Consider the following 17,383-nt stretch of genomic DNA (forward strand, 5'->3'; position numbering starts at 1 on the left):
TACATTATTAAATTTGTAAAATATACTTATCAAAATAAAATTCTGTGAAATGTAATCTGCCTCTCCTTCCAAAAACAGAGCACCGCCTCTTCCACATTTTTGCAGCAGCTACTTGCTTCTGACAAGTTCCCAAGTAGATAGAGATATAGACCGGAGGCCTTCCACAGCAATTCACTGAAGAATCAGGGCTATTTTGAGCTGTTTTCAGTGTTGGGGTGACGAATTTTTCAATTGTCATTAAATTTTATTGTTTTAGTTACGCCGTCAATCATAAATTCCTGATTCCTGGACCATTGCAGTCCCATATGCACTTTCAAAGTGCTTTCGCAAACACAAGATTGAGCCACATTCTTGACGCTGACTATGAGTTTCTGTTTCTCCATCAAACTGGGTGTTCCTCAACCTCCTCATCTAGCCGTGTTGCCCGCCCCTGTTTCCAACGACAAAAAAGTAAGACACAGAATTCTAACTCTACCGTCAAACGGAACCCACGGAGGCAAAGGTGCCCAATCAGCTGCACGAGATGAAACTCACAAACAGTCACACTTTCAACCATTGGTTGATCTCCTACGGGACTGTGTCGATAAAAGGTCAGTAGAACAAGCGAAAGCGGTTCATGGGTTAGTGTTAAAATCCGATTTTTCGGGTAGGGATTTGTTGGTGCTGTTAAATCATGTAGCTCATACGTATTCCAAATGCTCGGGTTTTGATGCGGCTCTTCGAGTATTTGATAAAATGTCTGAAAGAAACGTATTTTCTTGGACGGTCATGATTGTTGGGTCGACGGAGAATGGTTTTTTTCTTCAAGGATTCCAGTTCTTTTGCGAAATGATGAATCTTGGAATCTTGCCTGATGGGTTTGCATATTCGTCAATCATGCAGACGTGTATCGGTTTAGATTGTGTTGAGTTGGGTAAAATGGTGCATGCCCTGATTGTTATAAGAGGTTTTGCATCTCATACTTTTGTTAGTACATCTCTTCTTAACATGTATGCCAAGTTGGGAATGATTGAAGATTCGTATAAGGTGTTTGAGACCATGACTGAACATAACCAAGTCTCGTGGAATGCAATGATCTCGGGGTTTACCTTGAATGGTCTTCACTTAGAAGCATTTGATCATTTCCTTAGAATGAAGAAAGGAGACATTACACCAAATATGTACACACTTATTAGTGTTTCAAAAGCAGTTGGAAACTTAGGTGATATTGGGAAGGGCAAAGAGGTTCACAAGTATGTTTCTGAATTGGGTTTGGAGTCTAATGTTCTTGTCGGAACTGCTCTAATGGATATGTTCTCCAAATGTGGGTCTTTAAGTGAAGCAAGATCCATTCTTTACTCGAATTTCATCAATTGCGGGGTCAACACTCCTTGGAATGCAATGATTTCAGGCTATTCTCAGTGTGGGTTTAGCCAAGAAGCTTTGGAACTCTTTCAAGAAATGTCTCGAAATGATATAAAATCCGATGTTTACACATATTGTAGTGTATTCAATGCAATTGCCGCATTAATGTTTCTTCAATTTGGAAAGGGAGTTCATGGGATGGTTTTGAAATGTGGATTAAATATGAATGTAAGTGTTTCCAATGCAATTGCTGATGCATATGCTAAATGTGAGTCACTTGAAGATGTAAGGAAGGTATTTGACAGAATGGAAGAGAGAGATATAGTGTCTTGGACAACACTGTTGACTGCTTACTCTCAGTGTTCTGAATGGGAGGAAGCACTAGCTATCTTCTCTCGGATGAGAGAAGAAGGCTTTATACCCAATCAGTTTACACTTTCTAGCGTGCTCGTTGCTTGCACCAGCCTTTGTTTACTTGAATATGGTCATCAAGTCCATTCTCTTCTTTGCAAGGCTGGCTTGGACACCGACAAGTGCATAGAAAGTGCTCTGATTGACATGTACGCCAAATGTGGTAGCATAACTGAGGCGTGTAAGGTTTTTGAGAGGATATCTAACCCTGATACCATTACATGGACAGCTGTTATATCAGGTTGTGCTCAACATGGTCTAATGGAGGATGCCATTCAGCTCTTTAGGAGGATGGATCAGTCTGGTGTGAAGCCCAATGCTGTTACCTTATTGTGTGTTCTGTTTGCGTGCAGCCATGGAGGTATGGTGGAGGAGGGCCTAAACTATTTTCAACAAATGGAGGACACTTATGGTCTGGTGCCAAAGATGGAACATTACGCATGTGTTGTTGATCTCTTAGGTCGTGTGGGCCGCTTGGATGATGCAATGAAGTTTATACAAAGGATGCCAATTGAGCCCAACGTAATGGTCTGGCAAACTTTGCTGGGAGCATGTAGGGTCCATGGCAATGTTGAGTTAGGAGAGATTGCTGCTCAGAAAATCCTCTCAATTATGCCAGAATTTTCAGCTACCTATGTTCTTCTATCCAACACATATATTGAGGCAGGGAGTTACGAAGATGGACTTATTTTGAGAGATAGGATGAAAGAGCAGGGTGTAAAGAAGGAAGCAGGATATAGTTGGATTTCTGTAAATGGTAGAATTCATAAATTTTATGCAGGAGATCAACAGCATCCACAAAAAGAGCACATATATGCGAAGTTAGAAGACTTGAGGGTGAAGATCAAGTCCATGGGTTATGTACCAGACTTGAGTTATGTGTTGCGCGATGCGGATCGAAGATAAAAACCTGGTATGACTGATGGAAGCTCACAAAAGGAGATAACTTTCATCCATTTACAATATCTCTTGTAAATATTATAATATAATCACAATGTTTCATAGCCGCATATTATAATCTCTCTGAGTAGAACTTCCCTGTTTGGGGATGCCTTGTCTCTCATAATTGACAGCATCTAAGTACCAAAAAAGCAGAGAGCACTTGAGGAATATTTGCGGACCCATGGTAGTGCTGAACATTGTTTGTCGATGCAGTATGGCTACTGAATAGGTTCCTAGAGTGCTAGTGCTTATGACATATGTGACTGACTTTGTTGAGCAAGGAAACTGATAAATTGGGACGAATATCTCGGGTATTTTGGCAAAGCAGTTGAAATAGTGTGCAAAAATGGCTCAAGGTGTACGAAAACAAGGTCAAAGGTGAACTATCTCCATCTTTGCTGCAGATCAACACATCAGAAACCTCTACTGAGTTGAGGCTCTTCAATTTAAAGATGCTGGTATTTTGTTTCCTTCTTTGATACGACGAAATGCGAATGAAAAGCTTGTGGTTTTTGTTATTGATTGTTAGAAATGAGCATTGTTCTTTCACCTTTGGATGTTGTATTGATCAACTCTCTTGCTGTATATGGAACCTGCAGTCAATATGTGCTGTGTAGTTAATTTATTTCTTCCACCACCTATCACGTGGGTGGTCAATTCTATCTAGACCTATTTAATTAAATGGGTTAGATTCCTCAACCCTAATCTTTTAATTTCGTATTGAGTTCATCTTAAATTGGCGATTTATATAAAAAATTGTCCATCTTACTTTTTTGTGAAAGAAACACTCGTTAGTACAGTTCAGATAATTTGCTCTGAAAAGTCAAGACTTAAGAGTCCGTATGTCATGAAAATTAATAATTGCGCATCTAATATCCCCATGACAAATTGAAAACACCTAAACCACGGAAAGCAAGCATACAAAAATCTGCTAGGAGTCAGCTTAGCTTTCTCTATCCAAGTGATTGTATGTCTTTTTGAATGTCCTGTTGCGACCTCATGAACAACTCAAACGAAGACTTATCCTATACAAATTGGAGAAAAGGTCGTTGTCCAAATGCTAGAAAAGTCTAAAACTCTCCCTCACCATTTCAAGAAACTCAAAGGCTTCTCACACACACACATATATATATATATATCTTGTGGGGCATAAAGACATGAAGCCGAAATGCAACAATCTCTGCCTTCCATATACTATCCAGAAAATAACAAAGAAACGCCACAACTGAAAACACCCTTCTGATATGTCTTGTAAATATGGGTCTCTCTCTCTCTCTCTCTTGCCACTGTATGGTTTTTGGTCGTTTTCACTTGTGGATTTTGCTCTCTAGCTCGTTCCCTTACATGTGAAGAAATAAGGGACAAAGAGCACTCGGTGCGATGTGATGTGCTCCATATATTATTACCTGTTATCTTTCTGTCATTTGTGATGGAAAATTATTTCATGGTCAATAGCTGCAATCGACCCTACGTGGTACAATCTTTTTGCCTCTGCCTCTGGCGCCTCTGCCCATGCATGATGCTGCTATTTCTTGACAATTATGATATACAATTGAGGGGTCTGGGTCACCTCTAGAGATGCATGTGACCTCTTGAGTTCATTCCCTCAGAAAGGTAATTCTTTGAGCGTCATGCACATAATATAGTGGCTTTGTAACCATGAATTTGTGTGCGCGGTTTAATGGTGTTGTAATCTAGTGATATTGTTTTTTTCTTTTCCAAAAGAAAGGTCATCAATTCAACACGCTAGATATAAGTACAATTATATATATATATATATATATATATATATATATATATATATATAAAATAGACGCTCATGGTAATACAATGACTTCACACCATGAACTTAGAGGAAGAAGCCTACGAGAAAAATAAAGGGTCAGAGAAGCTCGTTAGAAGTACTAGCAGAATCACTTTCGATGCTTAAGTTGATAAAAGAAAGAGAAAAGAAATGAAAATTTGGCAAACTAAAAGTAAGGAAAAAGTTTAGGATACCTGATGAAGACATCTCCCCTCCGTTTATAGAGTTCCCACCTCTTTTTGGGCAGGGGTTTATGGGCTTTTGCCTGTTTAAAATTTGACAACGTGGGCGATTTCCTCTAATAATAGTATAAGGTTAAGTAGCATGGTCCCATCAATTATCTGACGTGACGAGTGAAATGTTGAGAGGGTAATCAGGTGTGGTCCTAAACAATTATAGAACATGGCATGAAAGTGATTTGGTACACTATATTTTACTACGTTTCGGGACAAGTACTCTCGACTTTGGCCATAGGCCTCGTAGGGTTTGAGTGGCCCAAGCTCCTTTGGTAACCTTTGGGCCACTTGGTCATATTAGGGTTGGAGTGACAATCAAGCTTTGTTTGAGTTTCTAATCCCCCAGCTAGACAAAAAAACAAAAAAAAAAAAGAGGTACCAACATTATTAAGTTGAGCAGCCCGGAAGAAACAAGTACATTGATGATGAAGCAGGTGCTTCGAGAAGAGTGCGAGAGTATCGATATTTTCACTGTTGCTGCTCCTATGCTTTTGGACAACTCACCAATAAGCTCTCCGACGAGTCACGTGTTCTATTCATCATGAGACATCCCTTGAACATATATATTTTTTTTCCTCTTTTTTCTTTTTATTAATATTTTTACGTACATTAATCATTGAGCCATAATATTTTCTCAACTTAGCCGGCTGAATATATATTAAGAACTTTATATTTAAGACCAACTTATTAACCATAGCGTACGTGGGGCTTGTTTTCGCTAAAACAAAACTTATAGATTTCTTTAGAAAAATTTAAAGTTCTTCGCCTCCTAGTTTGTAATTTTGATGAATAATACTCATCTTCACACATATTTATTATACTCATTCTATATCGCGCGGTTGACGTGAGTTATTAACATCTTGTATTAGTAGCTAGAGATTTGAAAAAACTGTACACAGTTAGAAATTAAATATAATATAGATATAAAAACATAGATGAAGAGAAGAAAACAAATAATGGAGGGTGAATTTGTGTTGGAAAAAATAATTAGAGCCAAAGGAAAAGACAAAGTAAAATAGCTGTCCCAAGTGCGAGCTTATTTGTTTGCATGGATAGTCCTCTCTGCACACAACAAGGTTATCACAGCGAAGCAGTTTGTAGCATTTGATGAAAGAGCTTGAATTCTAACAGTGACGACCAATGGAAAGTGACCTTTTTATTCTTCTAACGACGTTCGTGTGCATGCGAGAGAGAGAGAGAGAGTACTGTTTGATTCATGAAAACGACTTCTCCACATACGTTTTCAATTATATATAAATTCTTGATGCTGAATATTAAATAATAATATGATTGTGTTATTATCCTTGCAGGTTCTTTAATTGCCAACGTGAATATGGCCAAAAGAAAAAAAGAAATATTGCAGCAAGAATTCTCTCTCTCTCGCAGAAAAGAACAGAGGCACTGGCACGTATCAATAACTTTGTACTTTTATTATGTCATGTATTTGTTCATGCTCACATGCGCATGTGAACGTACTTTCCCGAAGTGCGACTCACGTGAGTTTTGCTAGCTTGCTTGTCACAAGAATCCTACGATACTTCTCTCTCCCTGCAAAAGGATAACTTATACTAATATATATTCATGATCATCACCATTAACATGACTTAATTAATTAATAATTAGCTTCATGAATTTTGAGACCAAGACTTCAAACAGAGAAGACCCAATTTATATTTAAAATTTAATGTTGTTTTAAATTAAAATATAATCTAAACGATGAAATGAATAATCATAAAGAATCTTGATCCATATTATTATGTAATTAAGGTAAAAAAAATATATATATATTGGGTTTGTACATGCATGAATCATTTGCAGTAACTTATGAACTCAATGATACTTTATAATTAAGTGCATGATTAGGCAACCGAAATGATTTAAGAAATGCATATATTCTCCATGTGAAGGAATCTTGATTATGATCAATGTGGATAAGAACAATGAATTAAATCCCTAAAAAGAATCTTCTTAATCTCCAACTTTTTTGCAACTAACAATGCTTGTTATTCTAACATATAAACAAGGTAAAAAGCGTTAAGCTTCATTGATAAGGAGAGTTGGAACACAACAAGTAATAGATATATACCTACACATCCATTTGTTCTTATTATATATTAAATTTCCTAGCTCCTATAATTAATTTCAATTTTTCCCATTTTGTATTCCCTTCTCAAGAAATTGGATCAGGATCCCATACAATTAATCCCCCTAGGAGTAGAGGGATCCTATGCAATAATTGTGAGAAGCCCTAGATGGCCATTTAATTATTTTTATTTTTATTTTTTCATTTTAGCCTTTCAAACAAAAATTTTAATGCAATCTAAAGTTATATTCTTAAGTGTGTCGACTCTAGATGAGACTCAACTACTTGAGCAAATGTTCGAACAAGTGGGACCCTCATTGGGGCCTCTTAAAATTACTTGCCCGATTGTAAAAAGTAGGTAATAATTATGAGAGATTCCCAAGCCTAGGGCCCTAGGGAATCCCAATCCCAAGAAAAATTGGGCAGCTTTCTCCTATTTATGGTTGAAGAAAATTCCTCATTTTGTAACACCTCATTAATTAATTCCTGTTTTTTTTTAAAAAAAAAAAAATTCTCAGTGATTGGTTCGTGAAAGATATAGTTGAAACGAAGGCACAATAGAACCCAGTCACATTTCTTCAATCTAATAAAGAAATATTAATATAGTTTCCTGCAGACGTGTCAAGACAAATTGCTTATCTGTTAAACTTGTATTTTTCCCACAATATATCATCGTCGATAAGCATCCAGTCACGCTCATTCGACAAAATGTTGAAGTTCAGTATTGTCAAATTTTGAATCATGCCATTTCGCGTTTTACATGTTGTGGATCTTTTCTCAAGATAAAACAAACTCAATTTATAGCATTAAAGAGATGAGAAAAGAACACTTAGGCTGTCAGGATTGAAAAGAAAATTGCTTCAATAATAATACGTACATTCACTTAATTAACGTGGTGATTTTTTTAATTCCTATTACTTTTATAGTAAGAAAATTCCATTAATTTAACTATTTTGAGTTCTTAGGGTTAGGAGTAGCAACTCGCGTCGGGTTCGAGTTGTATTATTATAACGAGATCTTTCAATTCCGGCTCTTAAATTCATGTTTGGCTCGTGTACGTCAAGGTCGCAGGTCATGTTAAACATAAAAAAATTATGCATTAAACTACTTGATCTATTGTTATCACTGTTATTGTAATTTTTATTACTGCATATGAATTTACGTGGGGGTGTGTGTGTGTGGCCAGTGCTAAATGCATGTGATTAAGGGAATTAAGGTAATAATAATGGAAGATTAGAGGGACAAGTAGGTGATACTCTAGAATCTAAAACTCTAGGAAGAGCAAATTAAATAGGTATATTTAATATGGAAGGCAAGAGACAAACGTTGGAGCAGGGTATATGTATGCAGAATATTGTTTTGTTGTAATGATTAATGGGCACACATGTGAATAGGAGTGGGTACGTGAATTTGTCCGTCTGGAATGGAGACAATGCTGCAAGCAATAAGGAGCAGCTAGCTATATACCTCTAAACATGCGTATCAGCCCGTTTGATATGTTTCATAACATCTCGTGATACACTCATCGGAGATGCCACTTAATTTGTGACGACAGTTGATGATCTTCTAGCTAGCTTGTGCACGAACCGGCCTGCACCCCGGCAACTGTTTCTGGTGGCTACACCTAGCTACCTAGCTTCTGGCAATTGAGTTGGCATGCTAAAAAAGTGGTTGATGTGACTACCATTCATGGATTATAGCTACACTCATTGGAAATTCGGCCAGAGAATGAGAGAGGGTATGTAGAATTGTACGTCTATGCATTCTGACAGTCCGGAGCCAAGAGATTCTCAATCATATAGATATTAGGGGTGGTAATTGTATTTGTATGACGGGTTCTAATCGTGTTGAGACATGGTAGTTATAAAACTCAACATGTTTAATTTAAAAATGTCAGACTTTTTAATTCTAACTCGCTAATTTTGTATTAGATTCGTAAGTCACTTCAAAATTGTCGGCCCTAAATGTTAAGTGTTAGATTCGGATTGTATCAAAACATGAGTATATATAAGACTATATATATAGGTAAACTCGAACCTGTTAGTTTCATATTGGGTTTGTGTCATATTCGAAAAAAAAACTGAAATTAAAAAACATTGTAATTTACATTAGTGCCCCTATAGAGTGAACGAAATCATTAGTTTTTCTTCTCATTGCAGAGTACAAGGAGCACAACCATTCTGTTTCTTTAAATGTATATGTTTTAGTATATACAGCCAAGTAAAAAATTAAAAATAAAAGCATTATCAAAGGCAAACGCGTGTTGCTTGGGGCCATTTAATTACTCTAAGAAATTTGGCTTTTAGCCATGACTAAAATTGTCACTAAAAGTTTAGAAGTCCTTATCAATGGCTTTTATCGATGATTAATCGTCACTAATAAGTCATGACAGTTGATCGGTCGAGAAAGATGTTGTGTCGGAAACGACTTTAGTGTCGTCTTCGATATGTCATTAATTATGATTTTATTAATTTAATGCTTGTTGTGCATGTGATCTTGAACTCAGTAGGGGGTGTCTCTAGCTAGATCTCTCTCTTTCTTAATCTTGATCAAATTAATGTGGGTCTTATTTCACTTGTAAAATCTTGAAATTTTCATTAAAATTTTAAGCAAGAAAACATATAATAGCGAGAGTGGTGATGGTCTTCCAACAAATCTTTACATACTTAATTATGTCATAAAAAGGGTGGTTAATTTTTTTTACTGAATTTTAATATCTCAATTTTCAAATATGATAGAGAAATTAAAATAAATAAATAAATATATTGGATCACAATGAAATGTATGCATGCTGACTTAATTTATTCTTACATGGTAGCTAGAGATCAGAAGAGATATCAAGTTATTTCAATTTCCAAGAAGAAAGCATTCAATCTCAATATCTTATTTAGATGAGAAGTTGGAGTAGGGTGATGAGAATGATAGAGTGGCATGTGGAGAGAGAGAGAGAGAGAGAGAGAGAGAGAGAGAGAGAGAGAGGACAAAAGGTGACGGCTGGTTAGAGAGGAGGAGGGGGGGGGAGAGGCTAAAAACTAAAAAGCCCCCCGTGAGGAGTGTTTGGAGGCATTCAAAAATCACAACCACGCATCCTTTTGTTGCTTCCTCTTCACTTCTTTCGATGGCCAATTTCACTCCCTCCCTCACCATCACGAGCTTTTGATTCCCTCCTTTCCCTCCCCCGCGTTACGTTATGCCAACCTCTTTTTTCCTTTCCCTTTTTGTCCCTCTGCCCCTCCTTTTCTGAAAACTATTTTAATTTCCGCTGAAATATTTACAACGGAATTTAAAACATACTCCTAGTCCTAGGCTTTACCTACTTAATTACATGCCATGACTTATTATTATTATTTTTTAATTAATCCAATAAATATGATAAATGAGTATAAAGAATATCATTACTTCTTGTATGCCCATTAACTTGCAGATTATTTCTATATCCCAAAAAGTTGGCTACTTAGCTTGGCTACATGTAGATGTAGTCATAGTATGACTATGATATGATAGTAATGATTTATTAAATCCATGCCAAAGCTTGATTTGATATTTCTTCACAATAGATAACATTTTTCAAAACAGCAAACCCAGGTGTTTTTTGTTTTTATAATTTGAAAAGATGTTTTGATGCGACATAAATTTAAAAATGATTTTGAATATTTTATGTATGAATTATTTGTTAATATTTTTATTTTGAAAATAGAATACAAAAATTTTAAGAAACTTACAAATCTTTTTGTTACTTATGTACGAAATTGCTTTTCTTTTTCTTTTATCTTTTAGGATATGAGTGGAATCTTATGAATTATTTGTACGTTCAAATCATACACAAAGTGGCCGGCCGGCTCGGAAATTCTCAGAACAAAAGAGGCCAGGGTACTATATATATATATATATATATATATATATATATATGTGTGTGTGTGTGTGTGTCTAATTCAAGGAAGGAATATGTTATTTTCTTTTCCTTGTTTAAAAACATTTATTTTATTTGGAATTAATGAAAATACTTTGTGAATTACCAAAGGGCAGTTTGGTAAGTTGAGGTAGAGTTTGTATTGTATTTTGTAGTGAAGAAACTGAGGCAGTCATGTGGGAAGCAAGGAGGAGATCATATCGATTTGAGAGCTCATCCCCCTCTTTTAAACAGCCTCAGAGCTTTGCAGAGTTGATTGGAAGAGAAAGAGAGAGCAGCTGAAAAGTAAAGATAAAGAGAGAAAAAGTAACTCATGGTTTCTAGGGAGCACAAGAGGGCAGCTCTGCATGAGAAGCTGCAACTTCTTCGTTCCATTACCAACTCTCATGCTGTAATTCCCTCAGGCCTTTCCATCCATTGGCTTAATTTCTTCTTACCTTTTCTCAAGGCTCTCTCTCTCTCTCTATATATATATATAATTAATCTTCTATGTTGTTACTGGAATTCTTAATTGGTTTTCTTTCACGTCATTTATAATCAATTCCTAGCTATATATCTTCTAATCTCCTATAGTTTTCCGTGATTCCCTTGCATGTATTCAATGATATTTATCTTCTCATTCTCACTGTTGTCACAATTTAGAAAAATAGTCGATAAAATTAAGTTACTGGGGACTTTGCAATAATCCCAGAGGCTTTTTCTTTATCTAGATTCTGGGAACTTTATTTTGCAATAATCCAGTTAATTCCATGGTGCTCAATGATCATCTGAGGAAAGAATTATTAATTAATATATAAAAGTTGCAGGATTGGATATTTCTGACTGACAGTTTCTGCTGTTCATGTTTGGCAGCTAAACCAAACCTCAATCATAGTAGATGCATCAAAGTATATCGAAGAGCTAAAACGGAAAGTGGAAAGACTGAATCAAGATATAGCGACTGCACAATCCTCAAATGACCAAAACCCATTGCCTGGGGTACGTATCTTTTAACATATCTATTATTCTTTCTTCTCCTGGCCCCCACCCCCTGCAATTCTAATTCAAATTATTATTATTATTATTATTATTATTATTAATGAAATTTCAATTTGTCAAATATATATTAACCTAGTAGTTTATCTTGAGCTGTAATTTCTACAGGTTACAGTAGAAACCCTAGAGAAGGGGTTCTTAATAAATGTGTTATCAGAGAAGAGTTGCCCAGGCCTGCTTGTGTCCATATTGGAAGCCTTTGAAGAACTGGGTCTTACTGTTCTGGAAGCTAGGGTTTCTTGTGCAGATAATTTCCGGTTACAAGCAGTGGGAGGAGATGTAAGATCTTCTAGCTTTTTACACATATATAATACTTACCATGCATTAATAAGAATGTTATTTTTGTAATTAAGAAGTTCATTTTCTTTAATTTTTTGGATCAGAATGAAGAACAAGCGGAAAGCATTGATGCTCAGGTGGTGAAACAAGCTGTGGTGCAGGCCATTAAGAACTGGAGTGGACGTACTGAACAAGAGTAATTAACTAAGCATCCGGCCGGTGTTATATATATAATATATATAAATATATATATCTATTTATCTCTCTCTCTATTTCGCTTTTACAATCTTCCATTTTCTTCCTTGTTGGTTGAAGATCACAAACAAGTACCAAGAAAACAAATGAGTCTAGGTTTACCAAAATTTTCTAGCAGGCGAATCTTGGCTTTTATATTGCGCAACAACAAGAAGATTCCACGCACTGAGATGACTCGTTGTCGTGCATGTACGCTTATATATAGTATTGGTTTGTAGGCAGGGCTTAATTATTGCTTAAATTCTATATATATTTCATTAATCTGCCTTCAACTACTCTTTGATAGTTGCCTGAAGTATATATATGTGTTTCCATATTTGTTCTATATTAGATTGGTCCACTCTTTGTGGTTGGAAAGTGCAACGTCTGATATAATGATCATCTTGGTGGTCTTTTCCATGTTAATTTGTTCCTTTCGAGGAGTTCCAGGATCTTCCACTTTGCGAGCTTAGATGGGTCGGGTTTGGAAGTGACCATATCTACTACAAGCAATTACCACAAAAAGGAACAAAACCAAATGGTTCTAATTAATTAATGGACTAACAAATTAATAATGTGGCAGTACTACATTTTGGGTTTTATTTAAGCCTAAGGTTGTCATTTAAATTGGGCCCTTAATTAGAATATAAAATCTTGGTCAAAATTGATGATCCGAATAGCTCGGTCAGAATTCCGGTTGTTTGGTGTCCAAATGAGACCTATTGGTTATGTTTGGCAAGAGGCCGGACTGGAAAGAGACCCATGACCCAAAACCCAAAATTTTTTTTTCTCAAAATTAATCCCAACATTTTTACTTTTTACGTTAAATCAATCATTTTTTATTACTATTTAAATAAAAAAAATCACTAAAAAACAAAATTTTTTCACTTTTTTATACAAAATATTCTTACTTTTTTTTCTCACATCAATCAAATCTACTACAGTACCGATACACTTCTTAAGTCAATTCCATCACGAATAAAGTAACCTATTAATTAAAAAATATTTTAAAAAAAAAACAACAAAGAAAAGAATAAAGTGACCTATTGATTTCAATAGTATGTGCTACAAGAAGACCTTCAGTAACGACAACATCACGTGTAAACAATTCCAGGAACCTTGGAATCTTACCACAGTGGATTAAAAGTTGTTTTGTTGTATTTACTGTCTTGTTATTAAATGCCATATCGCACATATAAAAGTAATTATATTATTATAAAATGCTGTATTAAACAAAATAATACAAAATTCAATATTATAAATAAAATAAAATTACTTTTCACACTCATTTTATATCGGTTGACGTGACTTGTTTTAAGTAATTTAAAACACTCTACATCAGTTGATATGAAATGTATATGATAAATAGGTGTTAAGGGCGACACTTTAATTGTTCAATATATGTAATATGTTATTATAAAGAAAACTAAAGAGATCGATCTTATGAATAGAAATTAGAAAGATTAATTAATTCGCTTAATTACAATGAAATCATTTTCTTTTTGGCTTCCATCAACGATGCCCTTGTCATCTGCACACAGAGATGTGGGTTCTTGAGTGCAAATTCATCATATCTCACTGAGAATGCTATATCCTGCATGTTTTTGACAACAAAGTTCAAAGCTGTCTCCTTCAACGATATGTAGGAACAAATATCTGAGATCTCTAAAACATCAAGAGCGTTCGATGAATTCAATGACCCAAGCATATGACGCTCACAAAATTTCTGCAAATATGAGATTTCGTACTTGTCGGCGGCAACCGACAATGAGTACACATGCTTCTCCATTTTTTCTTTAGCCAAACTCCCCGTATAGAGGAACTCCAGAAGACACTCGAGCTCTTCGAAGTTCAACTCCGACAGTGTTATCGTGTCCATTGGTGGTGCTTTACATTCATCTGAGTCTAGCATGTTTTTAAAGATTTGTGATCTGGTTGCCTATAACATAATATATAAAATCAAATGATCAGTAATAAGATTTTATCATTTTTATAAATTAAATCAATATTTTATCCCAAAAATTAGGCTAATAAAAATTAGATGAACCATTAATTCCATATATAAGAGGGAGAGAGAGAGTAACCAGTAAGGCTCTATGGGCCGGCACGGAAAGCCCATTATTGCCTGGCTTGAGCTGTATGTCGGTGTGGATTTGATCTTTAAGTGCAGTGAAGAAACCAGCCCGTAGAAAGCTTACTTCCTCTTTTAGTGCATCTTCTTTGTCCTTCCTATCCGACACCCAACGTGAAACATCTACGAGTGTCTGAAGAGAAGCATGAAAGAGATATCCCAAATATATATAAGTATAAAATAGTATAAATAAGGTTTCATCTTTTTTTTTACACAATTTCTTTTCCTTCTCTATGTAATGAAAAAAGAGAGAGAGAGAGAGAGATTAGGCTGGGCATTAAGTCCATTTGATATGATGACCATATGGGCCAGAATGAAAATTAGCCCGTCATCTTTTGCTCCGAGCTTTTGATAGGCCTACTGCCCACCAATAAATAATCTTGAGCCCATAACCCCCCAAGTATACCAAATCTTCTGAAGTTTTTTTTTTTTTTGGTAAATATAAGTTGTAACATCCTGGTTAGAAGATAAGGAGAAGCCCACATGAGGTGGGTGATTTATGAAGATAGTTTTGAGTGTTAAGTTATAAATTGTTTTAGTTATTAGGTGAACTGGGCTTTATAAGTGATTCTAAAAAAGCTCTAAATTGACTATACATTTTGAAGTGATAACACATATATACGTGACTAGCACTTTTTCATGGCCGCTTATATAGTGGGAAACTTTCCAAACATACTAATTTGTTTGCATGATTTTCACCATTTAATCCAATCACACGCGATCAAAATCAACTCATGATATGGATTTATATAGTTAAGTATGTAATACTTGTGAAAACTATGAGAAGTAAACATGAAGATAATCAAATGCAGGAGGAAATTAAATTAATGAACCAACAAATTAAGCAAATGGAGAAGAAAAATGAAAGTAGAGCTTGCCTTACAGGAATTTGGAGGACTATGGTGAGTTCCTTTCTCAGTTTCAAGCTTGTTTATGAGGCTGATTATGGCCCTAGCTCCCTCATAGCAAGCCCCACATATTGTATTCCTGGGAGGCCTTAGTATAACTGGCATTGATGTACAGACAACGCAGTCCATCTGGGTTTTCTAGGCTTAATTGCTTGTGCAGTTGTGGGTTGATGAAACTCAGCTAGCGAGGAAGAAGGAGATGGAAGAATGAAAAGCAGAAGCTGTTCTTCTTCTTTTCAACTCAATTTAATATACGAGAGGTTAGTTGGACCTTCTTATTCCATCCCTTGCTAATCATCAGTTCTTTGACAAGGAACAATTATAATTGCCCTTTGGACGATGCACGTTGTTTAAGCCTTAAGGAGGGTTCAAATTACCAAACTAGTCTTTAAAGGATGGTGTTGCCATTTTGCCTAAAGACGGCTATTGTCTTCTAGAAGCATTAAAGGTTGAAAAATGAGAAATTTTGCATTTTTTAACCAAATTATTTTACTCCTTCTTTAAGTCAATCCCCGCGTATTTCAAACTAAAATGGTGAATTTAATCGCTACATTTCAATGGTCAGTAATGAAAAATAGTGAATATTTAAACGTTTAAATTAATATTTTCCAAGTTCATTTTAACTTTTGGTAATCTACTTAATTCCATGAAATTGATTAAACAATTATATATTGAATGAAACAAAAGGGCACTAAGTCTGACTAAGATAAGGAGGAGGGCATGAAGGTCAATGAAATTAAAAAAAAAGAAAAAGAAAAAAGGGGAAGTTGGTGGCATGTCTTTTGAGTGTATTTTAGAGAAACAACATAAACAATAGGTGGAGGAATCAGAAGTTAGGAAGAAGAAAGGGACTTTCCAACCTTACAACAGCAAATATGTGCAAGGCAGCCACGTCCCAATGCCTACTTTCTCAACACTAAAATTTTCAACAAAAAAAAAAAAAAAAAAAAAGGTTGTTAGGCCAGCGGCGGGTGATATGATTGGGCCAACAATGATGCATCATGCATGCATGTCTATCTTCTTGTTCGATGGTGATGCATATGCATCTGGGTTTGCCATGCATGCACAACAACTGTCAACAAGCCTCTTTTGATTTAGGACCCATTAATTTAATTAGTCTTGCATGAAAATTATATATTTTGTGAGGATGATGGTTTAGATCCACCATCCGTCACCACCATCAATGAAAGTTTAAGTTTCAAAATTCGGAGCTAAAGTTTCGAGTCTCTCTGGTTAGATCCCCAAATCCATGTGCAACATATGTTATGCAAACCGTGATGGGAAAATCATATTTCACGCCATCAGCCAATGCCTTCTTGCTGATCTGCTTCTTTGGTTGTTGGATTGTAATGGGTGAGAATAGAAGAAAATCGGAGAAATATATGGAGACAAAATTAGTTTAAGGAATGGAAGATACAAAGAACAGATTTTTCTCTCCATAACCGAACAATGTAAACCAACATAATTTTGGATTCGGATCCCCGAGATTTCTACAAATCTCCTTGTGTCAGCAAAATTTTGAAAAGCTCTTTATGGAGACCATTTGCCCAAACAACAACTCTTTTATCCGAACAAAAACCTCACGTCCGATCAAGTGAGCTTCATCGAAAATCTCTCATAATTTCTTATACTTTGGCCAAAGAATTGTCGGGATTTCGATCCCGTAAGTTTTTGTTCTTATCTTTTTTTTTTTTTTTTTCTTTTAAGTTGTGAACCACAAGGAGGAAAATAATTTAAAAATGAAAAACCCACTTGCTCGAGCATTGTTCTTATGGGCAACATAATTACATTCCCTCATATCTCCTACATCGGTAGGAAACGTTATCCATATTAAACGTAATCCATATTAAACGTGTTGATTAAATAATTAAATTTATCTTTTGTTATCGATTTAAGCTTTTGATAAAAATAGTAATTTAACAGCTTCACGTTATCCCTTTCGGCTCACTAAATTTTTTTTTTTTTTTTTTAGTTAAAAAATAGATATTGGCCATTGCAGACAGGAAAAAGTGCAGTATCAAATTGCTGTGCTAGGACAAGAAATCATAAAACACAACGTCGTAGAT

At 35.5% G+C, this 17,383-nt stretch overlaps 3 protein-coding genes across 3 annotated transcripts; 2 read left to right on the forward strand and 1 right to left on the reverse strand.

The window, feature by feature from the left end:
- The first annotated feature begins 62 nt into the window (after nucleotides 1-62).
- LOC132187115 (pentatricopeptide repeat-containing protein At2g33680-like) lies at nucleotides 63-3,252 on the forward strand. Its single transcript, XM_059601296.1, has 2 exons — nucleotides 63-215; nucleotides 300-3,252. Exon 2 carries the CDS (start codon nucleotides 364-366, stop codon nucleotides 2,659-2,661), a length of 2,298 nt encoding a protein of 765 aa, XP_059457279.1. The 5' UTR covers nucleotides 63-215; nucleotides 300-363; the 3' UTR covers nucleotides 2,662-3,252.
- A 7,646-nt stretch (nucleotides 3,253-10,898) lies between these two features.
- On the forward strand, nucleotides 10,899-12,593 carry LOC132188348 (uncharacterized). The gene is made up of 4 exons (XM_059602772.1): nucleotides 10,899-11,121; nucleotides 11,583-11,708; nucleotides 11,874-12,044; nucleotides 12,149-12,593. Exons 1-4 carry the CDS (start codon nucleotides 11,044-11,046, stop codon nucleotides 12,242-12,244), a joined length of 471 nt encoding a protein of 156 aa, XP_059458755.1. The 5' UTR covers nucleotides 10,899-11,043; the 3' UTR covers nucleotides 12,245-12,593.
- Nucleotides 12,594-13,758: 1,165 nt separating this feature from the next.
- LOC132188144 (BTB/POZ domain-containing protein At3g56230) lies at nucleotides 13,759-15,446 on the reverse strand. The gene is made up of 3 exons (XM_059602546.1): nucleotides 15,288-15,446; nucleotides 14,363-14,542; nucleotides 13,759-14,217 (listed from the first exon to the last, which is right to left on the reverse strand). The coding sequence occupies exons 1-3, from the start codon at nucleotides 15,444-15,446 to the stop codon at nucleotides 13,759-13,761; spliced, it is 798 nt and encodes a 265-aa protein (XP_059458529.1).
- Nucleotides 15,447-17,383: the final 1,937 nt, after the last annotated feature.

This window comes from Corylus avellana, chromosome ca7, assembly GCF_901000735.1.
Source record: "Corylus avellana chromosome ca7, CavTom2PMs-1.0".
Lineage (NCBI taxonomy): Eukaryota > Viridiplantae > Streptophyta > Magnoliopsida > Fagales > Betulaceae > Corylus > Corylus avellana.